Source organism: Equus asinus, chromosome 1 (assembly GCF_041296235.1).
Source record: "Equus asinus isolate D_3611 breed Donkey chromosome 1, EquAss-T2T_v2, whole genome shotgun sequence".
In the NCBI taxonomy this organism is placed as follows: Eukaryota; Metazoa; Chordata; class Mammalia; order Perissodactyla; family Equidae; genus Equus; species Equus asinus.
The window spans coordinates 159,233,898-159,253,777 of record NC_091790.1 but is presented as its reverse complement, the minus strand read 5'-3'; the positions used below and the strand labels follow the sequence as shown (position 1 = coordinate 159,253,777).

Below are 19,880 nucleotides of genomic sequence, written 5' to 3'. Positions count from 1 at the left end.
TCATTCCTGGAACAAAAGGCAGGTTGCAAAGGTCCCTGAGTGCAAGCAATATTCAGCAAAGTAAGGCAGGAACCAGGAGTCCTGAGAGGTAGGGAGGGGGTAGTTTCTTCTCACATATGAACAATGATCCTTTTAATTAGCATGAAATAAAAGTTTCACTCTGTGCACTAGAGTTAGTCATTTATTATGAAACAGAACATCCTTTAGGAGAGGGAAGACAGGGAAGACAGATAAGCAGTTCTATCTTTTCAGGATGTTGCTATCAGGTCCACTGAGACTGGGTCTAAACTGGTAATTTTGAAAATAACAAAAGTCCTCCAACTCCGTGAGTTGCCAGGAAAAGCATTTTCACTACTGAGTAGTAAATTCTACCTGAGCCCACCTGCTGAAGAGCTAAGACAACATTCCCTAAGTGCCTATGTTGAGCCCTATGGAGGATCCTGTCTGTGGTGCCTGGGATGGTTAATTTTGTGTATCAACTTGACTGGGCCACGAGATGGCCAGATATCTCGTTAACCATGATTTCTTGGCGTGTCTCTGAGGGTGTGTTTCTAGAATACATCAGCATCTGAATTGGTGAACTGGGTAAAGCAGACTGCCCTCCTCAGGGTGAGTGGGCATCATCCCACCTGTTGAGGGTCTGAAGAGAACAAAAAGGGGAAGGAAGTTTGAATTCTCTCTCTCTGCCTAACTGATTGAGCTGGGACATCAGTCTTCTCCTGCCCCTAGCCTGGGACTTAACACCATCAGCGCTCCTGGTGCTCAGGCCTTTGGGCATGGACTCAAATTTGCACTACCGCCTTTCCCAGGTCTCCAGCTGGCAGACAGCTGATCATGGGCCTTCTCAGCCTCCATAACTGATGTGAGCCAATTCCTTATAATAAATCTTTATATATGTAATATATATAATATATATATAAAGTAAATATATATACGTATATATATATATTCATGTCCTATTGGTTTTGTTTCCCTAGAGAACTCTGACTTATACAGTGCCTTATCTTTAGATCCTTTTCCCTATAAAGTGTCCTATATTTCCTTACGTATACTTGATAGCAGTGAAATCCAGGCATTAACTTTGACATCCCTCATCCTCTACTTCCAATCATTCATCAAGTTCTATCCACTTCACCCTCAAAATAGACCTGGAATTCATCCACTTGGCTCCAACCCCACTGCCAAGATCTTAGTCCAAAACACCGTCTTCTCTCACTTGGGTCTTCCAGCAGTTTCTACCTCCAGTTTTGCTCTTTTCCAACACAATCTCTGCATTGCAGGTAGAATGATCTTCATGAACCAACAATCTAATCACGATGTTTCACTGCTCAACATTGGCTTTCCCCTGCATTTAGGATTTAGTAAAATCATCCTTTAACTGTTCAACCTCTTTGATATCTGTAGCACTACTTTCTCACCTGACTGGATGTTTTGTCCACTCTGGCTTTCATTCACTTCCTAGAATGTGCCAAGCTCTTTCCTACCCCAGGGCTTTAATACATGCCATCACCTTTGCTCGGAACGCTTAGCCATCTGCTCTTTTGTTGACCAACTCTTATTCATATTTTATGTCCCAGTTTAATATCACTTTCTTAAAATTTTGTCTGACCCCAATTCAGAGGTGCCTCTAATTTAGAAGGTTGTGTAGCTCTGTGTATTTTTCCTTTGTGCTGTTTCTAATAATATGTTTGTAGGTATGGTTATTTATTTGGTGGCAATCTCTCCCATTGGACTCATACCTCCCTGATGGCAGGGGCTATGTAGCTTTTGACTGCCAGAGGTAAAGTCATTCTGATTTCTCTTGACCATTGGGAAAATCTGTGCTTACTTTCTGGAATATTCTACTCCATTTGGATGGTAGAGAAAGGAGAATACTGTAACAAAGCTGGAAAGGTTTCTAGAAGTTAAGAGGATTGATCCAACATAAGTGAGTACCAGGGTATTCGCCTACATGTTATTAGTAATAGATCTTTCTGTCTTTCTGAAGCTTGAGGCTATTTCTCTTCACAAGCGCAGAAGCAAAAATGCCAAATGGAACTGTTCATTCCAGGGTTTATCATTTTTGCTTTAGGTTAATGCTGAAGCATTCAACTGCTCTTATAACAGTTAAGTGTTTTTCATTTTTGCCAATAGTTTCAATTGTTGAAGCTCTCCAAAGGGTCAAAAATGCTAACTTTCATGTGAGATTCCCAAGTATAAAATATATATGCCAACCAAATCTCTATAGAATAGGTCATGAAGGGGCCGGCCCCATGGCCGAGTGACTACGTTTGTGCGCTCCGCTGCAGGCGGCCCAGTGTTTCGTCGGTTCGAATCCTGGGCACGGACATGGCACCGCTCATCAAGCCATGCTGGGATGGTGTCCCACATGCCACAACTAGAAGGACCCACAACTAAGAATATACAACTATGTACCGGGGGGCTTTGGGGAGAAAAAGGAAAAAAAATAAAATCTTTAAAGTAGGGCATGAAGCACTATAGTTATAAGTGCCTTGGACTGCTTTCCTTATAAGGCAGAAAATTGAAAAAAAGATCTTCTGTTTTTTACTCAAAAACAAAGCAAACAAAATCAATGATTTCAAAGTCCAGTATGGCTGAGAGAATCCATTTCCTTAATATGGAATGAGCTCCGGAGTGGTAGGGCAGGGTGGACATACAAGAATGGCTGTCTACTGCAGACTTCTGGCAAACTCTTCCGCCTATTGGTCCACAGCCAGTGTTTTTCTTCATAAATGAATTCCACATCTTTATTAAGTTAAGTATTTCTTTTTTTTATTATTTGAAACATACTTTAAATATTTTGTTTTATGACGTCCTGGAAATTGATACAATTCCTTCCAGATCAAGGAAAATGGAAAAATCAATTACATTTTTTTTTTACATTGAGAGTGATTACACAAAAATTATGCCCCAATTTATCCATGACTATGACTATCACTTGACGTCATGTATGAACAACTCAAGACAGCCAGAATTAAAGGTGTGCTCCTGATTAGATGAATCAGTGATTTTCACAGAAAAGCCGTAAATGATTATTAAATAGAAATATACCCCCAGTGTGAGTTGATCTGTAGACTATGTAGGAAGAATTATAGATTTTAAATTACAATTAACCTTTTATAAGAAAAACTGCAAGAACAAACCAAAACACCTCAAAAGCCTGCCGTGAGTTTCTAATGATCCTTTACACAAACAAGTTACAGTTCATAATCCAGAGAACGAACCTTATGAAAATGAATTTTATCTGACACGGATGGAATTTCAAAGTTGGCCCATTTACAGATGAGTTAATTGGCTTCATCCAAAAATGGAGGAATTTTTAGGGCCATTTAAAACATGAGAATCGTCGCTTGAGAATGCAGACAAGGGCTCGGGAAAGAAATGAAGCCCAGCCCTTAGCAGAAACTAGAGTTACTTTCCTCACTCTTCAAAACCAAGTTCTCAAAACCTCCTAATGGGTTTCACTGTTTTCTTTCCAGTGCTTATCATAATCAGGAACCACACATTTGCATCCCTAATGGACCCTTTTCAAAAGTGTGTTGACATTTCAGTAGGTTGTGAATAGCTCTTAATGCTTCTCTCCATTTGGTCAGGTGCCCACAAATCACCATATATGGGTCTCAACCTATAGACTGTCTGCTTTACTCACTTTACTCACGGTGGTTGTTTTTTAATCCCTGGGAACCTATCTTAATTATACTCTTAAAAAAGTGAAAACTCAGAAGTCAGATGACTCAGAAAATGAGCATCTAGCTGGATATTCACACACAGGGCAACATCTTAACTATTTCTGTGAACTCAGGCACCAGTCAAAGTATCATCCCTTGTGTGGTAAAGTCACTTTTTTTGAGCTTCTATTTTTATCAAAAGGAAATAGGTATAAATAAGACCATCAAGATAAACATAGGTTAGAGGAGAAAGCTGAAATCAAGCAAGGAGCTCATCACCTGAGCAAAAACTCCACTGCATTTTACTCCTTGAATTTCCTCAGGGACTACGAGCCCAGAGGGCCTGCGGAGGGGCAATTTCAGTCCCACCAACTTCTTGTGGCTTCAGTAAAAATGGGATCCAACAGAAACAGAACTAAAATTATTTTTTAAGGTTTTTTTTTTAAACATTTACTCAGCTCCTGCTATGTTTCAGGAACAGTGCTGGGAGCCCAGAGTGAATAAAAGATCATCCATGCTCGTAAGAAATTCATCATCTATTAGGGGAAACAAACAAGGCATGGAAGTCAGCACAGAGTGTAATGGGAGAAGCTCCCCCAGGCGATATCTAACACCCTGGGTGTTTCAGGGGAGGGGTCGTAGAAGAGGAGACACATGAATTACTCCAGGAAAGATGAGAAGTTAGCCCTGCACTGCATGTGCACACACTTGTGTGTGTGTTCCTGCACATGTGTGTGTGTGAGTGAGGGAGAGGGGATACTGGTGGTAGGGGTTCCAAGTCAAGTTAACCATCTGTGCAAGGCAGGTCGTGAACACAGGCCAAGAAGATATTAAATAATTACTGGTTGTTCATAGCTTAACATGAGACGAGAACAATCTCTTTGGATGATAACCACCCCTATCTAGAAATACATGCTATCTGATGTGCATCCCATTCAGGCTGATCCCCTTGTAGATGTCAAATGGGAAATTACATACATTTAGAATTTTTTAAACTGATTTTCCAGTATTTCACGTAGGTGGCTGAGTTACAAACTAAGAGAATCATTTGATAGACTGTACTACACAAATCTGATCCTTTTTGAATTAGAGGGCAATGGAATAAAAGGGAGAGAGAGATTCGGGGTAGGTGGAAGGGGGGCACTGGGAGCTCTGGGCAGGCATTCATTGTTTTTGAAAATCAAAGGAGCCCTTCTTGGCCCTATTTATACTACATTAAGCTGCTTTGGAAAAGGTAAAAATGGAACCAGAATCTGGCCCTGCTTTTTCTGATTCTAAAGTCTTTTCCAAGACAGAAAGTTGGTATAATTGAGTTTTCTCTCCAGTATTTCTAGTTTTCATTTATTTCTCACTTTGAGCTCAATAAATACAGACAGGCATGAATTGAGGGGGGAGGGGGTTATATTTTAACAATCACTGTTATGTAGTATTTCATTGGAGGTACTGACAGTACTTTTCTGTGTTTCTTGAGACTTTTGGGTACTCCTTTTACAATGAATTAATTTTGGTTCCTGGAAAAGAAGGTCTTTACCTCAAAGCACTGTGTCAGATGCTGTGCTAACGATATAATTAATAGATTTTCCCATTATTTCCAGCAGGAGATTAAAACAGATAGATTTAAAGATAGCTTTTTCTTGGGTCTGCATTGACTTGAAACCTCTGAAAAGTACATTGTCGTCCCCTGGTTTCTAAATTGATATTGGCAGTCATTGAATGCACTCTTTCTTTCAAAGGAAAAGGAAGAAAGGAAGAAAGGAAGGAAGGAAGCAGGCAAGCAACACTTGGTCATCCTGGTTTAAATATGAAAATGAAACAAGGGCCTGAGAAAAGGTAGCTGCACAGAGTAAACAGCCCGGCCCAAGGCTTCTCCTCCAGACTCTTTCCCTCACTTGCTGTGTGCAGCTCCCTCAAAACCCACTCCTTCCGTGCTTTTGCATATGAAAAATGAGGCCGTAAAAGTGTCAGCCGGCTTTTGTCAAGAATAGCTGTAAAAAATAATTGGAGGGCATTGAATACATAAGATGCACAACTCTCATATGATAATCAGTCCATGGGTCCTTAAATATGTTGCTCCTGAGCTTCCTCATCCCAGCAAGAATTCTGAAGTGGGGAGAAGGTCGAATATAGCTTATTAAATAAAGAAGCTATAACAAAATTCAAGTTTCTAAGACCATTTCCAGCAACTTGAAAACCTCAAACCCTGCCTCTATATAGCATTTCCACACTGCGGCTGTTTTAATATACCAATGAATATTTTTCCTCCAATCTGTTTGCTTTTAGTGGACTTTTTTTTTTTCCATCTCCAAAGAGGTTGGCGTTATAATGTCAGACAAATGACTAGAACAACCGTGCATTGCTCTAGACACCAATGAATAAAATATATCAAATACTGCATATCCCTAGTGTGTATTATTCCACTTAGAAAATGGTATAATTGACTTTGGATAGTATAGGGGAAAAAATCCAAGTATTTTTGAGTTGTGGGGTTATTTTCTAGTAATTGCCTGACTTGAGTTCGTCAATCAGACAGTTCTCTTAGCCCTATAAAAGCTTTTTTGCGGGGAGGGGGGAGGTACTGAAGGAGAGCTGAGAAAATGGCTAAACCCCACAGGCCTTTTTTCTTGTCATAAAGTTGTTGTCAAAAAGATTCGCTATTATGTCTGGGATGGGTGAACTCCATGGCATTTTGCGTTCAGTAAAAACGTCTCAAACCATTTTTCAAACATTTTGAGGTTTGGCAAAAACCTGAAATCCATCTTGCCAAGCACTTTCCCCCCTTAATTCTTAAACCCATGTGTCTTTCAAGGGAAATTTAATCCGTATGTTTCTGATTCATTTACACTTAACTCATCAAAATGGTGTTTTGTAAGAGCTATTTGATGTTCAAGAAGTCTTATGAGCTTCTCTTTTTATAAGTCTGAAAAGCCTTTCTTTCTGAGAACCAGAAAATTGTATTTTACCAGCTGTAGGCCAAATGAGTTGAGCTATGTTAAAAACCAAGAACCTGCTGAATTTAGGAGGCAAGAAAATAGCAGACACAATGACATAAATAAACGTCCTCACATGTCTGCCTGCTCCTACATCTACTGAAGCCTTTCAAACTTGTCCTCTCCCCGAAGAAGTCTATCCCACGAGGCCTGAGAACAAGCCATAAAGCTGAAGCGGGAAAGCACCATGGTCCCAGAGCACAAATTCCCATTGATTCTGGAGGTTCCCCATTGAGACTCCTAGCTCAGAATTAGTGAAAGTAAGACCTGGTGTGTTTCATCAGATAAATCTGTTATCTAGGAAATAAAATAATAATCAAATGCCAGAACTGGAAGGGACGTACGCAATTTCTAGTGCAGTACTATTCGGATTGTGTTTGAAGGAGTCCTGGGAGGAGGTGGGGATGTGAGTTGAGGGAGGGGCCGTGGGCCAGTCGGGGCTGTGTTTTCCATATTGGGCTTCCACAGAAGAAGATTTTAAGGAAATACTCTAAGGGTAAATTTGAAAACAAAGACCTTAATTTTATACGCAGACACTGAGGTCCGAGGAAGGAATCTTGGAGTTGGGCAGAGCTGGCAACACGACGCAGGTCTCCCGACCCTTGTCCAGCTCTCCCTCGACCTCTTTGCTATGCTAATGCTTTTCAAACTCTGGTTGCAGTTGATTAGTGGATCAATGAGGGAGAAATTGGTGAAATCAGTTTAATCTGACATGACCAGTATTTTAGAAAAATGGATAGAATATAAGATATCCAAGAACGTTATACACAGTAAAGATTAAGCATTGTTTCATCAAACTGTATAATACACACACACCTACGCAAACATACATTTGTAAGTATATTGGGCTGCAATATAAAATATTTCTTTCTGTTGTTCATATCAAAATAGAAAAAAGTTTCAAAACCGCTTTACCATATAGAAAACCATGTTTCCTTTACTGGTGGTTCAGCCAACAGCAGTTTTCAGGTTGCCTCGTTAAAGACCATGTGGCTGGAAAGACCCGACATGGCACTTCCGCCTCATGGAGGAAATCACTGGCTTATTTCACCAAAGGTGGCTTAACACACAGATTGGGAGAAATGGACAAAGAACAAATGCGTGATGGGGTAGGGGAGGAGGGAAGGAGGGACAACAAACACCTAGCTGAGAAAAGAAGGGGTCACGTTCATCTTAATCCGATTTACAAATGGTAAGAGTGATTTCCAACTTGCATACAGTGCAACTATACAGTGGAAGATCCAGACATATTAGCACCAGCATATTTCCAAAGTGCAGTTTTCGAGCACTTAACAATCATTAATCAGTTAGAAATATCTTTTCAAGGTCAGGAGGCACAATAGTTCATCTCCACACAACGGAGCCTTGGAGACTTCGGGGAAACCGAATTGTATAGCACCTGGATAATTGCTGTGGGAAGATTAATTGGGTTAACTGGCTGTGAAGAATCTTGTGATAAAGCATTATGAAAAAATGCTGCCCCTGTCGTCGCACTGTTAGATGTCAGAGCCCTCGTGCTTTGTGCCTAACAGCTGAAAGCTGCCTCTATGGGAAAGGATGCAAAGTCATTAAAACAACTATGAATTACCCTTTGCTCTCTTTTTTCAGAATTATAATGAAGTGACAAGTTTTCTGTGGTCACAAAGTGCCCCAGTCTCTTTGGGATTAAAGTGTTAAGTGGGGGCTGTATTGGGAATTGTGGTCTAAAACCATTCCCTAGGTGGGGAGGAAGAGGGAGGAAGCAGTGAGTTGCCGAGCCCAGAGGTCACATCCTGCAGGTGGGTGGGTGCTGGTTCTGGGGCGGCTTCCAAGCTCTGTCCTCATCGGACATGCACTCAGTGTAGCGAGGGCTGGTGCAGGGGGAGGGAGGAACAGGGAGAGTGGTGGGAAGCAGAGAGAGCCTGGACGTTCACCCCATTTCATTTATGGCCCAGGCACAGCACGCCCCACCCACTAACTAGACTCCAGGGAGCTCTGGCTGGAGGCAGAAAGTAAGCTATCTTGTCTGCCTCCCCGTCCCTCCCTCCAGACTAGAGGGTGGAGTCTTTGCACAGCCAGGTGTCTTAATGACTCCTAGCTTCTCAAAGCTTGCTGGTCACTCCGCAGTGCCCCATACATTTCTAAGTTTGTCTCTGCACTCTCCCCACCACACCATCCCTAGGAGCCAGAACTCAAAAGAGGGCTGAGATGCACACACTTGAGCAAGAAGATGGAGTTCCTCGCACCAGGAAGCCCAATAGCCTGGCAGGGAGGAAATGTGCTCCTCACTGCAGCAGAGCCAGGTCCTGGCCCTGCCACCAAGTAGCTTTATGATATCAGATAATTTGTCATATTTTGGGGTGGGCTCAATTTCAGAATCTGTAAGATGAACAGTTTGGGCTGAAGGACCTCTAAGGTTCCCGCTTCATCAATGCATTTAGAATTATAAGATTATTATTCTACTGCTAAGGAAGTTCTGGAGGGTGAGAATAAAGCCAAGTCAAATGACATTCCTTGTGACCTGTACACTGGAGCTTCCTCTTTGCTTTGGATGGAAGGAAATGGCAAAAAGCAGCCATGTACTGAGCTATGCAAGATCTGAATTAGGAAAAATAATTTGGCTATAGCGAGGCCACTGAGTAATCTGTATTAGGGTGGATGCTGGCTAGAGCAAACTAAAGGCGAAAACGCAACTCAAGTAATTTACATCCACATTTAGACTAAATGGGTTTATTATAATTGCTGTTATTATGATTAATTCCAAAGGAATTAAAGGAGATCAGCCCTTTATTGTAGAGTGTTGCTGAGCTGACTGAAGTATTATGATAAATAAAAAGGTCAAGAAGAGGCAGATGCAAAAGAAAAATTGCTTTATGCCATCTAAAAAAGAAATCTACTAGATACTTAACTAAAAGGGTGAAAAAAACACTCAGCTCTTCGTGGCGCTGAAATAAACTGCTTTAAAGTGAGATCTTAAACCTCATTTTCTGGCCAATGAAGAAGAGATGGTTACATACAATAGAGCCAGTGTTACGATTCTCTCGTCCTGCTCACACTCTTACCCGCATTCTGTGACTCAGTTTACCTTTCTTGGAAGGAATTGCTAGCTGATAGTATTTCTCTCTACATTACTGATGCCCAAAATATACCATTATCCAGACTTCCAAAAGAGTCAACTGGCGCCATTGTTAAATAACTAACATTTACTGAACATTTGCTATGCTAAGTGCATTATAGTCATTATCTCGTGGATTCCATTTCATAGATGAAGTAAGAAACTTTTCATAGATGCATAGATGAATCTCAGAAACTTTCAACGACTGTCAAAAATCACAAAGCTTGCAAGTGGCAAAGCCAGAGTTTGAACACAGATCTCTCTGACTCCAAAACAATTCACAGGGCACATCACACGGGCCATACTGATTTCCAATAAACAGGCTCCACCTTTGCAAAGGAGCTTGCTTTGGAGATGATATGGGCCCTACTGAGGGTAGAGAGGGAGAGCCAAGTAGGCAGCCAGGCACACAAGGCTACAAGGGGCCCAGGTGGCCTCGCTGCCATGTCAGCACATGTGTCCAGCTCAACATGACTTTGATTCTTTAAAGATTTTTGATATACAAGAAAAAAAAGTTCACACGCTCCTAAAACACAGTAACTCATGGCAGGCATTCCTGTTTATACAACACAGCCTCTTGGTCCCATTTTCCATCTCCCATTAAGATGAGTGATTGAGTCTATACATTAATAGACACCTTGGCTTTCATCTGGAGCCTTATTATTGTTTTTTCCAGGCTTTGCTTTTTTGGACACATCCAGTTCTATTTCAGTCATTCAGACAGTAAAGAAAAAAGTTATACAGTAGAATTCAATTTTTGGTATCACGTGGAGGAAAGGAAGACTTTGCTGATAGCTAGATGGGTCTTGGCTATTGTATAACTCCTGTCGCACTCTCCCTAATCATTGCAAACTATTGATTCTTCTTGGGTGCAGCGTGCCTTCATCAATCATTAAATAAGCTCTCCTGCCAGGGTAGGTACAGGAAGCAAAGATGTATGGACTTCTTATAAAGTGTGTGTGTACTATGTAGTGGACTTTAGAGCGTTAAGTCAAGTCAATTTCAGTTTTCAAGGATGTAAGTAGTCAAGGAATTGCTGTTGTTGCAACCAAAACTCATGAAATACACACTCCTGAAAGCTCCAAGCCTTAGCATACAATTTAACCAGACTAGCAAAGTCTGTTTAAAAATCACAAACTTAAGTTTGGACCATAGAATTTTTATTGGCCTGGCCCACCTTTATCAATGCCGCCCATTTTTCTTCCTCCTCTGGGCTATTCCCCACATCCCTGTGCTATGACCGCCTGCTCAGGTACTTGCACAAACATCTTTCTGCAATCGAATGCAAAAGGAGCCCCCCTCGAAGGTCAGAGGCCCATGGAAACCCAACAAAAAGAGAACAGAAAGGAGAAGCCAGTGTTGAATCCGCTGCTGCTTTTTTTAAGTGCATTCCAGATTTGCCCACACTACTTTCTGTCAGGCACGTGACAGCACTCACTCTCAAGTCCACACTAATTTCTACCTCTTCATGTTGACCTGGCCTTCCTGACCAATGCATGCTAAGTAAAATCCAAGACAACGCTTTTATCACGCACCTTAAGACAGCCTGGGGCCCATTTCCAACACCGACTTGGGGATTCTAGGATGGAACCCTTGATGTAAGTCTTGGGCCCCGTCACTGTTCTATAATTCTACCAACTTCACCACCATCACACTTTTCCACTTGCCACTTTGGAAATGCCCTTCTCTTCAATCTCCAAAACACCATTTTTACCACCAGAAATGCTACTCGAGAGGAGGTGGCAAGCTTAAAAGGTAGCCTCACCCAACTACAGATTTGCATCACACACATATACTTTTGCAAATTTAAGCTTCTCTTAGTCAGCCAGGGATGGAATCCAGTTCTCACGACTGAATTCACTCATCTCCATTTCACTTCATTTTCCCATTCACAAAGCCACAGCTGAGCATGAATGGGGACACAAGGGTCTTTTTTCCAACCTGCATTGTTTTCACCTCTGCCTCCACTCAGGTCACTGGAAATTTGGCAGGTTTTATTCGTACTAGTCCTCGCCTCCCTTTAAACACAATGGTACTTTTCTTTTTGTTTCTAGTACCTGATGTGATCTCAGACCTGCCTGATTTTCCAAATAAAAGGAACCATAACAGAAGAGAGGCTGGAGAAGGAAAAAGCCTGAGTGATGCTGCCAAGAAGATACCCAGTTAGAGTCTGAAGTCAGTCATGTGCAGAGACCTCTGCCAGGACAATCCTTACTGACATCCTCACCATAGCAGTGGCGAAGACTTATTTCCTGTGATCTTACTGTATGCCGGGGGCCTCAAAACAGATCTCCACCCCTCACAACTCCACATGGTAGGTATGGTTATCCTCACTTTACGAAGAAGATAGAAACCATGGCACAGTGAGGTTAAGTGGCTTGTCAAAGTCACACAACTAGTAAGTGGAAGGGTGATTTGAATCCAAGCCTTTGACCCCAAAGGTCATGCTCTTTTCAGGAGACCTCATGCTACTTCTCTGCTCAATAGATGCCTGACTCCCCGGTGTCATCTCCTTTCTTCATGCCACAGATGTGTCCACCAGGGGCAAAATGGAAGGGCAAAAGGAACAGTGCCGAGTTCTACACTGGCCTATGGTTAAGCTTAGGCATAGACAGATGGCATTCCTCTGCTCTGGGCCTGGCATACAGAGGGAATAGATTTGTGCCTCTTCTGTTGTGCCATCAAAGCCCTGCCTCCCCCTTCACCTGCTAACATGGAGGCATGGCCCCAGGGACCCCCATGGAGGGCAAAACTGCCACTCAGACCATGCCCCAAGGGAATGTAAAACATGGACAATGTCACCAAGATTCCCCATGGACAAGCACAGCCATTAGGCCCCTGACAATCATGACGGTGGTGGAAAGTTTGTCAGTGATGGCAAGCTAGACTTAGCGTGTGCTTAAAGTCCAGTGTGGGCTGGACTCAAGGGGTTGGAGCTCATGTGAACTATGGCAAGTCTGACTCTCACTTTTCACATCAATAAAAACAACATACATACAGACAAATGAATACAAGGAAAACTAGGAAAAGATGAATAAGAGAAGTGGATTGTAGCAATGTCAATGTCCTGGTTGTGATATTTACTATAGATTTGTAAGATGTTACCACTGGGGGAAGCTGGGTAAAGGGTACACAGGATCTCTGTATCATTTCTTACAAATTCTTGTAAGCCTACGATTATCACCAAAATCTCAATCAAAAAACAACCCAAAATAAAAACTCCAAACAAAACAATAATCCAATCGCCCAGCTGATGATTCTTACCCTTCAGGGTTACTGCGGGATGAAGTGAGGTAATGTAAGTCTGACCTAGGATCACTGCTGGGCTCAGGCTCCTTGCCTGGCCTCTCTGTCAGTCAGAGCAGGACATTTCTGATTATGGGTGAACAACTCGGAGCCAAGTCAACATAAATTGTAATGCTCTAAAAAAAGAAATCATGCCCTCTTTATTCCTGAAGAGTCTCAAGCACAGATTTGGCCCTCATCAAACTTTGCACAATGACTAATAACCTTCGCCAGTGGTTTCGTTTCAGCTCTGGGTAATTTTTCCCCCTGGATAGGCATAGTTGTGGTCCTTCCCTATGCACGATTAAGCTAGGTCCATAAATACATACTTTACAATAAGGCTACTACCCAGGAATTTGACTGAAGAATAGGGATATTGTTTGGGAAAATAATCTTTCTAACAAGCACATATAGTTTTGCTTTTCATGTTCTTTGAAGGTTTTAAAATGCAGCCTTCAATCGCATCTAAAAACTTGAGTTTATGTTAAAATTACAGAAACATCTCAAGGAGTCATGCAATCTTTTGGGAGAATAAATTCATTACAAATACTGTTCTGAATCATATGAACAAATGAAGCATAAATGGCTCCTGTATTTTTAACACCATTTTATGCATCTGTGGGACTTGCAGGACCTTTTAGAAAAGTTTACTGGATTGGTAAATTCTCTTCCACTATTTTGCCGCTATTTCCAGCAGATTCATCTAGGCAATTTATCTCTCATCGAGGGCTCCTTACAGGTAGCATTTGATAATTAAGAATTTCACAACAGGAATCTTCATGCCAAAAAGCAAAACCAAAAGCCAGCCTTCAAAGTGGGAAAAGACATGCTCCTCTTCCCCCTCCCCCATTCATTTCTTTTAAGGCACTAATTCATCTCCAATCCAAATGTACTTTTCTCTGAAAAGCTATGTCAAATACCTTTTAGCAAAACTTGTACAGAACATGGACACCGACACAGAACTTTCGAACCAGAAGGGACTTCAGAGATCATCTCAGACAGGTTCCACTCGTGGGGGAGGGGCTTATAGCCCACCTTGTCTGCTCCGTCATTATAAAATGAAGCCCAGATGCTTTAAAGGACTTGCTCAAGGTCACCAGGATTAGCACTCAGGCCTCTTGACCTCTACCACACTATGCTGTTTCTTCCAAAAATTACCTTTGGCTTCCCTCCCCCTTCCATCTCTGCCCAAAAAGGAGAGGGGAGAACATCCATAAAAAGTCATGAGTAATTATATCCAAAACATACCTTAAATAAATAAACCTCAACACCTTTCTGGTATGTGCCCCATGCCTCAGTATGCATCTAGCTGTGTGATGATCAGGACTGAAATGAGCCAGAGAAGTTTTGGAGCAGCCAAGAGTCAGATTGCTCTCTCATTGGGCTGCCTGTCTAGCTGTAGAGGGCTTCAGTTCACAACTATCTCATAATGCTGGCTGCTTTCAGAAAGCATTAAGCCCAGGCAGTGCATCACAGCACTAAATATATTTTATGAAACACACAGAAATGTGGTAATAATTTTCAAAATGTAAAAGTCTCTGAGTACACTAGATCCTTAAAGTATTAAGAACATCATCATTTGTCCCTCTCTCCATTTATTTCCCGTGAATTCCTTACTCTCAAATAGTTGTTTCTAGACAAATCAATCGAGAACTTTTCATCCTCTCTCCCACAAGCTCAGAATATCATCTTGAAATTAATTAAAGAACATAAAGGTCTTAAAGATAGCACCGCATTAAGTGAATTGACGTGAAACAACAGAAAGTTAAAAGTCTCAAGTAAATGCACAATCGCTGTTAACATGGGCTGTAATAATAGGTGAAAGACTGTAGCTACTCCTGAGGATCATCATATTGTACTTTAAAAACCCAAAGTATATTCTTACTAATAAACGCAATAGCACAACTCTTCACACTCAGCACAACGCGCCAAATAGTTTTCTCCGCATTTGCAATTCACCAGTTACACTCCCAAAGCCACCCCCCAACTCCCACCGCCACTTCGCTTCGACCTTTAGGAAAAGACAACGGTTTTGAGCCATTTAAGAAAGAGGGAGAGAGAATCCTGATGGAAAATAATACACAGCTGTGATAATATCATATCTTTTTAAATACCATAATATAGTTTTACTTTTAATAATAAAAGATAAAAAAGGGGCGTCTGTGAATAATTAGAGATTGCAGTCTGAAGCCAGTTAGAGTCACTGCAATTGATAATAAACTGAAAACCCCTTGAGAGCAGGTAAATGCTTTGCAACCCTGACCCCCTTGCTCTCACATTACTTAACTACCCTGCGGTTCTTGCATTACATCACCATTCAAGCGATTGGTTCCTGCATTTTAACTCTCTCCCTGTCTCCTCCGATTAGGAGCGACACCGCAGCAAAGAAACTTCGCCGAGTTTGCTCTTTCTCGCTTCGCTTTTTATGTGTGGCCTTTTTGCTTCTGTCGCTCTGGCTTGCTCTGCTTTTTTTTTTTTTTTTTTTTTCCTGCCCAACCCGGCCTCGGTTCAACTCATTCAGGTCGCTGTACTAGAACAAAAACTCTTATCAAAGTGAAAAGAATGCATCTTCGGGACAAGAAGAGGAGCGGTGGGGCTGGGGAAAGAGGAGAAGGAGGAAGAGGAGAAACAAAGACGGGCAGAAGGGGAAGATGAGGAAGAGAAAGAAAAGGAGGAGGAGGAGGACGAAGACTCAAGAAAAGAAGCGGGTAGGGGCCAAAAAAAATCTATAAAATCAGAAAAAAGAAAATAAAATTAAAAACAAACCTCATGGACATCACTGAGGCTGAATTCCCTCCTGAGGTGCAGAACATGAGAGCTCTGGAATGAGTGTGTGTGGAATTTGAGCCAAAGCTTAACTAGCCTGAGTGAGTCATATCCTTCCCACTTGATTCCAGGCCAAGCGATGATGTAATGCGCTGGCCCTTCTCTTGCGCCTAGCTCTGGCTCTCTCCCTCCGGCTCGCTCGCTCTCTTTCTCCTGGGCTCGCCCTCCTCCCCCTTCTCCTTTTTAGCTCAGTGCTGGTGAAGTCACCATTTAAATCTGGCAGAACTGAAGCAAAAACTTCAATGTAACCAAAACAGCCCCAGGCTGAGTTCCAGACTCGGGGAGCCTTAGTGGTGCAATTGCCCTTAGAAACGAGTAAACAGGGGGGAAACAGTGCCGCCTGGGGATGGCCCAACAGCTGCCTCGGACTCAGAGGGACCCAGAGGGACTGGGAGTTCTGTGGGCAGGGGTCCACGGGTTACAATTTTTTAAAAAATGCTGGTTTGAACAAAAAATGCCCATGTGTATGCAGAAAAGGAAGTAACAATGGAGACACACGTAGAGATGGGTGAGAGCAGGTTGGAAGGATGGAGCATGAACACCCAAGACAGGTTACTAGCTCAGGCTCTCATTCAGAACCAGGTGACATGGTTTCCACTGCCCTCGGCCCTTTTTTCCTGGAGCTGGATAGGATTTTCTGTTGCTGGATGCCAACCACCAGCCCTCCAGAGATTTCTCGTGTCTGACCTCCCTGTCAGCAAGGGCAAACCCACTGCTTGGCCAAGCACGCGCCTGCGTCCGGAGCCATCAAGAGCTGGGAAATCACAGTGGCCAGACTGGTCGCACTTTCAGGCGTGGAAGGGAGAAGGTCCCTTGTTGCAAACACAACGCTTGTCTTTCTGAGATTCGCACTCCACTCCCAGGTGAGTCGTCCGAAGAAGAGGGAATTAAAATAGGTTCATCCTCAAAGTGAAGACAGCTATCCCATTCCTCCTTTTGCTGGGGGGAGCACTAGTGCGGGTGGGGCTGTCTGTGAGTTTAAAAGGATACAGGGAGAACAAACAGTATGTGTGTCTCTTTTTTAATTACAGAGTGAGGAAAAACAGCCTGGGGATGGGAGGGGGGGAGTCAAACATTATCCTTCACAAATGACAGTGAAGCCCTTTTAATTGTGGAATTCTACCCCTCGCTTCACACCCCTCCTGCTCAGGACTTTACCTAGAACAGTCCAGACACTTGGCTGCCTTGTTAGCAGGGCTTTTTAACTCTATCTTCTCTCCAGTCCTCTCTTCCCCTCACCCTCAACGCCTCCTTTGAAAAGAAAAAAAAAGGAATTTAAAAAAATGGGAAGTTCACTAGATTTTTTTTAATACCACAAAAGCAGAAGAAAGGCATGGGGTTGCAATTTTTTTTTCTTCAAAAATAATCATAGCTTTTGCCAGTCTATTGCCTCCCATGGCTTTTGCGATCAGTGAATCAGGGAGGTGACACAAACATTTGTCTCCTCACATGTTGCCAAAGCAGAGAAGAGGCCGACTTCTAAGCTCTGCTCTCAGGGAAATCTCCTAGCTTATTAAAGATATCTGCTCCTAGGGGACAGGACTGTTAATCTGAGTTCCTTGGAATTTAAATCACAGCTTCAGTGAACACTGCCACTCAGGGCGACGAGTTAAAAAGCCAGGTTTGCCCAACAGTCTGCCTGACCCTGGGGGCTGGGCTGGGGAAGAGCTTGCTCCAGAAGTCTGCCCTGGAGCATGACATCCCCAATTGACGCTGATGCCACAGGGGCTCCAGTGACACCTTTATCAAAGTAGGCAGCTCTGAATTAGAGGTGATCAGCCGTAATTACAGCTGGCGCCACTGAAGCTCGTGGCCTGACAGCGGCAAATGTGGTTGTTATAAAGTTTGGTCCACCATGTCAGTGGCCTGTATAACTCACTTAGTCTGACTCGCCAAACAGCTATTGATTTTTCTTCTGATGCAGGGGATAAATAAAACAAAATCTTCAGTCGCTCCTACAAGCCTTTCCACTTCAAGGCAGGTTGACAAGATTTTATATAAACTACTTTCTCCTTTTTATAAGAGCCATTGATCATGTTGGTGAGTATAAAGCTAGGCTTTCCTTTCTCTACTCCCCACAACTCTCCTTAGTTTTCATGTTTCAGTGTTTTCTTTATGTTATTATTTTAGGCATATCAAAATGGATATGTGGTCGAGTTTTCCAAATTGACATCTTCCTGTAACCTCAATGAGAAAATGCTCTCTTTAGGATTTTTCCTAGATCACGACACAGGGGCTGGGATAAACTGCTAGATAGTGGGCTGCTGCATTTTTTTTTTTTTTTTTTCTCACTGAAGTAGGTAAAAGGGATCCTGTGCTGTAGGTAGAGATTACGTAAAGGCATCTTCCCTGCGCCTTCCTTGGAAAGTAACAAAGGGGACGACAGCTTTGGCCAAAGCCAGACACGGACCCCTCCTGAGACACATCAGCATCTCTGCTCCTGCCAGGAGGAAGGGGCCCAGAGGTTCCCAGGTGGTGAGAGTGCCTCTGATGAGGGAGTGATGACTGGCCAGCCAGTGGACTTGGTGCTTCTAGAACCCAGCCAAACTCTGAGGGCCCTGTACCTGATGAGGATGCCACTCAGCTGACAATGTGCCAGGACACACTGACATTCCGATAAAACTTCTTTGGAGTGCTGGCCTGAGGTGGAATCAATTTCAGAGTTCAAAGTCGTCTGAGTATTTACATTTGCACTTGCCAGTCGGAACATAAGTCTCCCCCCTGCCATTCCAAATCAGGCATTTTCACCAGCTGCTGGGTTTCCCCCAACTTGAAAAGAAACCCTGCTTTCCCATTTTCCTTCCTGTGAGCCGCTAATGATAGAGAATATCCTGTTCCCAAAAGGAAATTCCCCTCCGACTCCAGAGCTTCCTTTTTCACCCATTTGGTCCTCTCGTCGCCTCTCCCCCACAGCCCCTTCACGTCCTCGCGGCTCTTCTGAAGAAGGGGGGGCTTTGCAGATAGGAGTTGTAAGATGCCGTAATTCCATCGGGAGCCTTCTTAGAAGTAGCCCCCAGCCAACAGGCTGGGCCTCCAGATTAGCTGGCTTGCTCAGGAATGCTTACAACACCCTGCTTTCGGAACGTGTCATCCTTGGGGAGAGGGTGGTGGGTATCGCGCAGCTGTTCGGTGTAACTCAGTCACACACTCCCAGCTCCTGATGAAATGTTCGGCTCCGAAGAAGTGGAAACCTCTGAGATTTGAGCTCAGAGTTCAGAACGCGTTTGGACCATCTCCAAAACAGCCCACCAGAAAAGGCACAGCTTGGATTGCAGGACTGAAGTGCGCAACAGCCGACTAACGTAAACTTTGTGTGCCTGGCTGAATTCTGAGCTCACACACATTATGCAAACACACAGCAAATAGAAGAAACGATCACCATCCTTCCTAGAGAGAGCTGATTTGTATTTTTTCTTTTAGGTTTGAATTTATTCTCCTCAAGGAAAAGCATATCATCTGCTTTCAGACGTTGTTTTTAAAATTTAACCCATGATTTCTACAGTCCCAGTGGAGTTTGAGGGGCCAGATAATTTCAGAGTTAAATAAGCCGTAATGACTATCACATGTACCCAGCCATAAACCTAGTATTAAAAATTATTCAGAAAAAAGTGGCATCTCTTCCTTTTTTAATTTACAATAACCATCCAGGTGGTTTTCTAAGGCCTCCTTTGCAAATTGCTTCCAGCGAACCTTCCGGTCACAGACCACTGCACACCCACGTGGTGTCATTCAGCGTTCCCTTCAACTTGGGTGTCCCATGCTTTCACAGTGGACAGTGGCTGAGGGGCTGTCTGGGTGAGCCTGTGCAGCAGGCATCCTCAATGCGGTGCGAGCGGGATTCACTGGTGTGCATGGTTGGGCCTGCTAGCGCCAGCTCCCAGCACTCCCAGGGAGGGAGAAAGCAAGAGAGTCGGCAGTCCTTAGTTACTTCTGTCTTGTACCTTCTACAATCCCTGTATCCCAGCCCCGGCATCAAGTACCCTCAGACAACTTGCTGGCCCTTCTTGTGTCAAAACCTAT

The 19,880-nt window shown here is 43.1% G+C and overlaps 1 protein-coding gene and 1 long non-coding RNA gene across 9 annotated transcripts in view; one reads left to right on the top strand and one right to left on the bottom strand.

The window, feature by feature from the left end:
* CREB5 (cAMP responsive element binding protein 5) overlaps positions 1-19,880 on the bottom strand; it is a 396,047-nt gene that overhangs the window by 109,422 nt on the left and 266,745 nt on the right. The window contains exon 1 of one of the 8 annotated variants that reach the window (XM_070511218.1): positions 15,801-16,015. The exons of the other annotated variants lie outside the window; for them this stretch is intronic. Within the exon in view, the coding sequence (XP_070367319.1) occupies positions 15,801-15,847 (47 nt within the window). The 5' untranslated portion in view covers positions 15,848-16,015. Of the gene's footprint in view, positions 1-15,800; positions 16,016-19,880 lie in introns of those variants that run through there. 8 annotated transcript variants of the gene reach the window in all.
* On the top strand, positions 16,622-19,449 carry LOC139045379 (uncharacterized). Its single transcript, XR_011503668.1, has 3 exons — positions 16,622-16,723; positions 17,785-17,900; positions 18,158-19,449. It is a non-coding gene; the product is annotated as an uncharacterized lncRNA (long non-coding RNA).